Source organism: Poromitra crassiceps (assembly GCF_964638095.1).
Source record: "Poromitra crassiceps genome assembly, chromosome: 18".
NCBI lineage: Eukaryota > Metazoa > Chordata > Actinopteri > Beryciformes > Melamphaidae > Poromitra > Poromitra crassiceps.
Window position 1 is genome coordinate 18294532 of NC_139636.1, and position 10000 is coordinate 18304531.

The window sequence follows — 10000 nt, forward strand, 5'->3', positions numbered from 1 at the left end:
TCGCCACTTAGTGGTCGGTAAAATAGATTATACACATTCTCTTCCTCCAATAGTGGTATAGAAGACGTAAAAGGGGTTGATTGATGTCCCACCGTCAAAAAAAATAAATGTTTATGTAAGACGAGATATCTCGTCTTTGGCACTCAACGGTTGGATTATGTAAGACGAGATATCTCGTCCTTGGCACTCAACGTGTTAAAAAGTATTAAAAAGTCTTAATCGCCATTTGATGAGGTGTTAATTTTTGTAGCTATTATGCTGATTGTGTTAAATGGTCATATGATATCGTCCCATATTGATCGCAGACACCGCAAAATCGTATCGTGTCAGACTTGGTATCAGCAAATATCCTATCGTTGTCCAAATAATCTATATAATATCGTAATGTGATGAAACTTGTTATTTACACCCCTATCACTGATGTGACAAAAGTGGCATTAAAATATATTGAAAAGGAATTTTAAGGTATTGAATTTAACTTCAGGATTCCTGCATATACCCCTCCTGCTGTGAGGGGATTACACTCCGTGCTGCTGGAATTTGCCGCATCTCGTGGGCAGAGGTGGACCGGGAGTTTGAGATGGAGAGGCGTTTTTTAACCTGATAGCCTGGTAAACCAGCCAGTCACGTGAACTCACATTTCATTTTGGTCTACCAGACAGTCTGGTGCAGTTATTGCAGACTCAATAACAACAATTACCTAAGTAAGTATGCAACAGCAGAGGATTTTGTTTTTCCACCGTTCTCCCGAGTGGTTTTGCATTTGAACCGGATCCAACGCTGATTGGCTGAAGGAGTGCAAACATTGGGTGAAAGCTGGAGGCCAGATGATCTGGTAGAATGAAATGATGAAATAAAATGTGAGTTCACATGACCGCCTGGTTTACCAAGCTACGATCCTGGCACCCTCCGCGCCATTTCCCCATTCCTCCATTTTTTTTTTTGTGATTTTCCCCACAGATGTCACATCAGCGAGCCACACAGCCGACATGGCGCATTGTAAGCACAGACCGGGAAAAAAACACTCCCAAACCGCAATGCAAGCAGAGACTAACCTTATTTTCACAGCCTTGGTCGCTTTATTTCCTCAAGTCACAGTCGCAGCTTGATCCAGTATTATGCTGTCAAGCCTCGCTGGGCCACTGTCTGTCCATTCATAAACACGGAAAAGAGCTAAATCCACAGAAACGAAACAGGAGCCTTCGGCCCGGCGAAGCAGCAGGCCGATATAAACAGACCATGTTTCCACAATACAGAGAGGGGGCGTGTCTTCTTTCACTGCTTTCAACACAATATCTCGCATGCCTCTCTAGATATACAGTATAATATAGTCTTTTGTGTATTAACACAAATACAGTTTTTTGTGCGATCAAGAGAATCTGATGATGCTGAATACCTTCAAAACAATTTAGGAAATCATGCTGAAACCTGTTAGGGGGGTCCAGGGGGGGCTGTTAGCTTAGCACAATGAATGGTAATCAATGGTACTGGCTAGCCGACCACTGTTAACACAAGCAAAATGTGTAAGAGAAGAGAAAATGCTTCCATGCTGCTCATCTGGTGTAATCCAAGTCTTCAGAAGCCCTGAGATGCCAAGTTGACACCCTGTTTTTAGCTGAAATCTTCACTGTAGCAGGATCCACGCAGCATCCGCCGGCCACCTTCTTGCAGCACTTTGCTACAATGCAGATTTCAGCTAAAAACAGATGTAAATGATTTCTTTTCAAGTCAACTTGGCATCTCAGGGCTTATGGAGACTTGGATTATGCCTGGTGAGCAGTATGGAAGCTTTAGCTTTTTTGTTGTTGTTTTGCTCGTGTTAACGGGGGTAGGCTAGCCACTGGCCAGCCCAGTACCATTGACTACCATTCATTGTGCTGCTACACTAACTAGTGGGAGGTTGGTCGCTATTTTTCTACTACACACACGTTTTGTTTTGTTTATATTCTGCTGCAACAGGTGGGGCAGCGCCTCCTGCAGAAGGAGGTCCTGGATAAAGCGGACATGCTGGAGCTGCTGGGCCCGCGGCCGTTCCAGGAGAGGTCCACGTACGAGGAGTTTGTGGAGGGAACCGGCAGTCTGGAGGAGGACACCAGCCTGCCTGAGGGCCTGCGGGGCTGGAACCAGGAGCCAGAGGAGGCCGCCCCGCCCCGTGACAAGCAGCATGCCGTGTAGAGGGAGACACGCCACTCCACCACAAAACTACATGTTCCCAGGGGCCTATAGTATGTTCCCTTGTTCAATATTCGAAATTTGAAGAGTCACTTTGGGCTCTGGGAACTTGTGTTGGACATCTGTCATTATTTACGACCTTTTATACACTAAATTATTAATTGAAAAAATAATAGTTGCAGCCAAAACTGTTTAATTACAAGGCTGCAAGTATCCATGATTCCCCAAGAAAAACGCTAAATTTTCAAATGAGAACGAACAGGGAGCGCCAGCTGCCTGCGTGCCGGACTGAACGGAACCGGCCCGGACCTCTGCCGGTCAGACTGGCATATCTCCAATGCCTTTAACCCCAGACAATGAGGGAGGAGAGGCCCCCTACAGGAGGCACAGAGACTGACAACTGTGCCAAAGGTTGTTTTTAGGAATGTTTGATGTTCCTGAGGAGAGGCTAAAAGCCATCCTGATCACCTGACCTCTGTCTCTGGGTGACTCACAACCCTCAAAATGCTCAAGTGACATCCACTGATGACATCACTCACTGATGACAATACAAGTTACGTCATTCATCATCAGTGTCTGTCACAAATTTCTGCCTTTGGATTTGGCGATGTTGATTGGCTGAAGGAGTTGTCTGTCAAGGCAAGTACTCCTGTCCACTGAAGTCACTGTGGATGGCTTGGAGTCCAGTGATGCGTAGAGCTAAACAGAATGTGAAGTCACATGATCAGGGTGGTTTTAACCAGGCTACGATGTATATTTACCCTGTTATGAGCAGACTTTCTTTTTTTGTCATATTTATTTCATCAGAAGGGCCTCGCTCCCTATGACTGACTGCCTTAAGGCAAGGCAGCAAGGAACAAGATCATGGTTCAACACATGTTCTTCATCACAATTTTGAGTTTTGCTATTTTTAGAGTTGATTTGAATGAGCTGACATCTTTTTAAAGGAGCTTTTTTGTTGAATCAATAAAGAAGCTGATGATCTTTCTCCAAGTGTTAGCATCTGGGCATCACATCACTGTTTTTTTTTTTTTTTTACATATTTATTTTTAAACTTTCTACCAGATATCCTGAGAGAAATGCCCCATGGCTCTGTGATTGAATTGGCAGACACCTTGTCCATCTTGAAGCAAAAATGGAAATTCACACTGAACCTGTCAGCCAGATATGTATATATATCACACACACACACACACACACACAAAATGTTGTAGTCCAAAGTTAAAAAAATGTTTATTTGGTTCTGCCTGGTCAGACCTACAGTACATCACAACATTCGGGTAGGGCTGGGCAATATATCAATATTATATTGATATCAAACTAGATAATTATCTTAAAATGTTCAATATTGCGATATGGCATAAGTGTTGCATTTTCCTGGTTTTAAAGGGATAGTTCAGATTATTTATGTGGGGTTGTATGAGGTACTTGCATACAGTCAGTGTACTACATGCAGTAGAATGCAGCCGGCATGGTCCCAGTTTGGAGAAATGGAGACTGGCTGCATCAGGCAAGTAGAGCTGCCTGCTTAGTGACAGTGACCTCTAGTTAGTCTAAATTCACTCCTTGTACCTCGTAGTTATACTATAACTACAGTGTGGTACCCCGTAGTTATACTATAACTACAGATCTTGTTACCCTCTAGTTAAAGTCTAAATTCACTCCTTGTACCCCATAGTTATACTATAACTACGGTGTGGTACCCCGTAGTTATACTATAAGTACAGATCTTGTTACCCTGTAAAAATAGTATTGTTTTAAAGTCACCCTTTTTTCTTTTCCTTTTCAAGAGTTTTGCTAAATAATTTCAACATAAAAACACTACATGTATACAATATTTCTGCGTATCAAAAAGCAAGACAGATGCTATACATTCTTGTTCGACAGTATGGCAACATTTCTCAGTTCATAGAAGCTGCTGTGTTCAGGTCTGTCCAGCAGGGGGTGCTGTATTCAGGTCAAGGGGCAACCTCCTTAAACCTGCATTCTTTCTAATGGCCACTGGCTGCAAAAAGAAGTCTCATTGTATAGAAGTCAATGGGAAAATGACCCTACTTCTCACTTGATCTATGACCTCAGTAAACACTTTCCTAATAAGTTTATGGTCTCTATCGCTAGTTTCAAGTCTTCTTCAATACAGCACGATGTTAATTTTCTAAATTATGATCCCATTGAGAGTAAAATTGACGATAAAGCATACTATGTTTGGCGTGTGATTGACAGCTGGCGCTGCAGCACTGTGGGAACCCCTAGTCTCGCTGCTTCTGGCTCCGAAAAAAACAAGATGGTGACAGTCAAAATGGCAAACTCCAGGCTTCAAAATGGGAGTCCACAAACCAATGGGTGACGTCATGGTGGCTACAACCATATTTTTTTATACAGTCTATTCCGGGTTCCACTCCCTTTATGTCCCAGGGTGGAGAAATTAGTGTGTTCAGTTTGGGTGAAATAGCCCTTTATCACCTTTAGCTCCAATGCTCCAGAGTCGCATCAAGCTCCAACAGTGTGTAATTCAAGTCAATTCTCAAGTCTTGGAGGTAGAGCCCAAGTCAATTTCTCTGAGCTAGAGCCCAAGTCAATTCTCAAGTCTTGGAGCTAGACATCCAAGTCAATTCTCAAGTCTTTGAGCTAGAGTCAAGTCTCAAGCCTTTGAGGGGCAAGTCCAAGTCAAGTCTTAAGTTCTATAATCTGCTGGATGCCATCCGTTCTGCAGAGAACACTGCATAGCTGAAACAAAGGAATTCAAAGCGTGTACTGTGTTATCCTCACACCTTTGAATATTAAATTACAGTATCAGCATTGATTAGTTGATATTATTAGTAGTAAATATTTCCTTAATGTTCATGCACCCAAAAAAATAAACTTTTCACGAGTCCCAAATCTCGAGTTCGAGTCAAGTCTTTAGTCTTTTGAGGACAAGTCTCAACTTAAGTCAAGTGTCAAGTCACTGGTGTGTGTGACTTAAGTGTGACTCAAGTCCAAGTCCCCATGTCTGGTGTGATGAGTCCAGCCTGAGACCTGGTCGGAGCAGACGTCTCCAGTCTGCTCCAGGCGTTCCTCTCGCTGTCTGCTCCATGATTTTATTCTACTTCCTTTCAAATCCCGCCGGCCCCGTCAGACCATCCCGATTGGTGGGTTCTGGTTTACGTCCAGTGGTTCAGGACCAATGAGAAGGCCAGAGAGGCCGAGAAGACAGCCAGTGACAGGGAAATGGCCGCCACCCCGCCACATTCCTTGGCGTCTTCCTGTTGTGGAAGAGAAGACATCAGTAATATAAACATAGGAGCGCTGAGGTCAACAGAAAGGTCAATGTGAACAGACATACAAACAACATATTTTGTATGTTACTATAGGATTCATTTCAACGTTACTATAGACCAAATCAGCGGGATGTTTACATTTACTTCCGGGTACCCCTGAGGTCCACACATTATAATGGCGGTGGACGGCACAAACTGACATGTTGAAGACAAAAACAGACAAAGAAGACAAAAATGGTTCGTCCGTGTTGTGTTGTTGTTTAATATCATTCATAACAACACTTTCACTAACGTTAGTGGAGACCAGACTAGCTAATTTACCTGTTGGACCAGACTAGAGTAGACTTGAAGCTAAATTAAATTGACCTGGCGTCAGTAGCTCTGTCTGTACCAGGCTCTTTCTCGCCGAGAAGAGCCTGGTGACGCGAGGTTACTCTGTCTGTAACGTAAAAAAACAGCGAGTTTGACAGACAAACAAACTTTATTAGCTAGCTAACACTACATAAAACAAACACAGAAGAAAGGCTAGATACGTCGGACAAGCATGTTTACCAACCGTTTAACCATTTAAATTGAAAGTAGTCGGCCGAAAACAACGAGAGGGTTTGACAGCATTTATATGACAACACGCACATTTAAACCTGCCGCCTTTCCCAAGTGGTACCCGGAAGTAAATTTGTTTACATGGTGACGTCACGGTGATTTGGTCTATAAAGCACACATGGGCAACATACGGCCCCCTGTGTGGCCCGCGATGGAATTGCAATTTTTTTTTTTTTTTTTTTTACAGTGCACCTGAACCCGATACCCGATACCCGCTGAATAAGTGTCCAAATGTTCATGTCATTCTGGCCAATATTCTTCTGTTATAGCATTTCAGTCTGGAATATGGAATATCTTTCAATAACCTTTATGACTAAAAGGCCAAAAGTAATCTCATGTGTAAGAAATGGCTGTTCTACATTGGGGTAGAAATTTAAATAATTAACTTGTTGGTTTTGGATTTATTTAGCTTCAAGAGTGCATGTTCGTGTGACCCTCAACACAGGCTTTAAGAATCCCGGCCACTTACTGATACTTATGCTTAAATTAACCCACTCATATTCTGGTTTATTTCAAGAAAAACATTTCGGATAGTGGAAATTCTAATTGGCTGGTAACTTTAAAATCTAGCAGCCATATTGGCAGGTGGTGAAAAAAGTTAATTTCAAGCCCTGCAGGGAGAGTGTGGTGACATAGGAGTGAGTGAGAAAAGGATCAAATATTGGTGGTTAAGACTGAATAATGACATCACAACTGTTAATTTAAAATTAGTTATTCCTCTAAACCTGGCTTCAAATGCCCCAATTTTTTCGTGCTGGCGCCGTTCAGCCCTCAGCAAAATCTGGTAGCGAGGACTTTTTTTGTGGCCCTCTCTATATCATCAAAGTTGCCCATCCATTACGGCATGACAATATTTGTTCGGCCCCCGGCAACAATCTGGATTTCTCATGTGGCCCCCCATGAAAAATAGTTGCCCACCCCTGGTCTAAGCAGTCATTTTGTAAAAGAAAATCTCCCAGGTTTCTAACTTCAGAGAGCTGAGTGTCTGCAGGAATGTCTTTCTGCCACCAGGTGAAGCTATTGTATGTGATTACAAACCAAAGTGTATTGGCGTTGTATGTGAAATGGCATCTGTTGTTCAGAGAGATAACTGACATCATAACCAGGGGTGGGTAATGCACAATTATTATTTTTATCGAACGATTACTTTGTTCCTTTTTTCTTTACCTGGAATTCTACTCTTTATTGAACCAGTAATCTACTTTTTACTATATGTGTCCACTCTGGGACACATATGGACATGGAGAAAGAGAAGGGTAGGTGAGGAAGGGATGGAGAGAGAGTGGGAGATAGTTCATATCTCAGTTGTAGGCTCTCCTTATTTGTTTGATTAGCCTACTTGAATCAGAATAACTTTATTGATCCCCGAGGGGAAATTGAGTCATGCTACAGTTGCTCGCACTCAGATATGGAAAAATATAAACTTCAAACATTATAAGAGGCATAGGAATATACTGTACCATAAACAATAAAATTGGGGGGGAAGTTACGTAGCCTATGTACAGTAAAGTGTCACAAAATATGTGCCTTCTCCAACAATCATTCTCAAGTACCATTAAAGTGAAATAGCCGAGGTACATACTATTCTTTATATACCACAGTGAGAGTATAGTAATAATAATAAATAATAATAACGATAATAATAATAATAAATAATAATAATATAATAATAATAAAATGGAAAGTAACTTAACTTAAGTAAGGTCATATTAACCAGGTACTTTTTTTATACCTCTTCTGGGTTTGGCACGCCCGAAGAGATTTCATTCTCTAAACCCTTATAAAAAGAGTTTGACTTGGTAAAACCCTTATCCACCTTATTTCTAGCTGCCATGATGCCTTGATATGGGTGCTGCTTCCTCCCAGCCCCCTCTCCCCGTTACATTTCTGGCACAGACACAACATACTCTGTAAACGTCTGTAAACGACAGCTGCAGGCGAACGGAGCAAATCACATCCAGCTTGGCAAAAATCTTGTCGATAAATATCCCGAGTTGTTCAAAGAGGAACAGAAATAGCGGATGTGATAGATACAATTATTACATTCCCTCAAATAAGTCATCAAACAAGTGTTATTTATTGTGACAAGCAAAATATTTTCCAGTGTCGGAGTTTTAAAGAGGAAATGCGCCAGCTGGAACAATCAGTCACGTTCTAGACTGGACGTTGCAACTATAATTATTTTACAGCGGGGGCATTCAAAAATAAGGTGGATAAAAAGAGTTTGACTTGGTCAAACCAAGTGATTCAGCAATATTCAGAATCAGGAGAGACAATGGAACACAGGGGAATCAAATCCCTTAGGTCCCATGACTTTGGCACTATATAGATTTTCAGTACTCTACCCACTACTGCTAACTTCACTGGCCAATGGAGTATTCAGAGGCTGCTCTGTGGAGTGAATAAGATTCAAATGGTGAATCACTGGCTTTCTCTATATATTGAGATGTGAGCCTGCAGTGTGGGGCGGTGACCTCTGACTGACCTTTGGGTGGAAGTCATGGCATGATTCCGGCCGACGCCGCACCTTCTGGGACTTCATCCTGTTACACTTGACTGTGGCGTTATGTTCAAAGCCGTTAAGAAACAACAGAGACCTCACACTTCTACCATATCACTTAAAGAAATATGTAAGCATTATTTTTAAGATTTATGTATTTTGATTGCGTAACAAATTCCCATGCATTTGGATTACATAGATTTTATATAAACAAACTAATACACTTTATGTACACTTTATGTATCAGGCTAGAGCGAGGTGCTCGGCGCAGGCGAATGACGTGCAACGCACAGGCCTTCTTGAAGGCATCCTCTCTGCCTCTGGATGCCTTTGCCCCGGGAGGGTCTGGTGAGACGAAGGAGGAGCGCGGCCGGGAGTAAACCCACAGGGCCTGAGCCTCCATGCACCGAAGGGTCTTGCAATGCTGCGGTGTAGCACTGGCTCTATTGCAGCGGATTGGGCGTGATCGGCCCTTCCGCGGGCAACGTTGCAGACAGAGTAGGAGGGCTGATCCGTGAGCGGCTGCTTCTGGGATGCGAGTCGGGGTCTTAATTGACCTCGGCTGGGTCTACTGGGCGAGGGTGTATGATGTTCGACAGACCCGAAACACCTTACAACCCCAGTTAACCCAGAGTTCAAAGGAGCTCTATTAAAAGCTTGGTTGTGTCCAGTTCCATCAGGATTTTCTGAAACTTCAAATGTGCACTTGAGGTCCTTAGGGTAGCTGACGTTAAGCCAGTTGTGAGGTCACAGTGACCTTGAACCAAAATCCAATCAGTTCATCCTTGAACCCAAGTGGATGTTGGAGCTAAATTTGAAGAAATTCCGTGAAGGCATTCCTGAGATATGTTAACGAGCATGAAACAGGTGGTCGTGGAGAGAGGAGGGGGGGCAGGCTGTCAGACTCTGTGTGTGTGTGGGAACCCCCATACAGAGCTTGTCAAAAGCGCCTATAAATCTAGGGACCCGTATTCACAAAGAAAAGTAGCTCCTAACTTGCTGATTTAGGAGAAACTCTTAAAAATAACCGGCGTGTCAGTCCTAATTTTAAGACTCCTACATTTTTTGTCTAAGAGTATTTCACAAAGCGTTTTAGCGCTAAAACCAGCTCCTAAGTCTGTGACAAGTTAGAAGTAGTCAAGAGGACTCCTAAGCCATTAAGAGCAAATCACAAATCTTAAAATGGTTGCTGCCGGCAATCTGCCTCGTAATTGGCTCAACATTTTTAGAAACATTTAATGATACTGAGCTTTTAAAAAGGTACAGGTATCGCCTTATGCCAAGTTTACGCTACAAAATATTTATCCCGATTTTACACATGATTTCTAGTCGGGCACAGTCTGCCTTTGTTTACTCTGGCACAAAAACTGCCCACAACAACTGCAGAAGTTGTTGTGGGCAGTTTTTGTGCCAGTCGGTACCAAAATCTATACCCCAGTATACTAGTGTATACTGGGGTACAAAT

At 42.7% G+C, this 10000-nt stretch overlaps 2 protein-coding genes across 2 annotated transcripts in view; one reads left to right on the forward strand and one right to left on the reverse strand.

Annotated features, from left to right (window-relative positions):
* The window catches only part of LOC310793176 (mitochondrial inner membrane m-AAA protease component AFG3L1-like), a 17720-nt gene extending 14560 nt beyond the window's left edge, over positions 1-3160 (forward strand). The window contains exon 16 of the mRNA XM_083654935.1: positions 1960-3160. Within this exon, the coding sequence (XP_083511061.1) occupies positions 1960-2175 (216 nt within the window). The 3' untranslated portion in view covers positions 2176-3160. The remainder of the gene's footprint in view (positions 1-1959) is intronic.
* Positions 3161-5315: 2155 nt separating this feature from the next.
* Positions 5316-10000, reverse strand: part of LOC310792979 (voltage-dependent calcium channel subunit alpha-2/delta-4-like) — a gene marked incomplete at both ends in the record, with an annotated part of 81085 nt that continues 76400 nt past the window's right edge. The window contains 2 exons of the mRNA XM_083654736.1: positions 5316-5417; positions 8521-8591. Coding sequence (XP_083510862.1) covers positions 5316-5417; positions 8521-8591 — 173 coding nt within the window. The remainder of the gene's footprint in view (positions 5418-8520; positions 8592-10000) is intronic.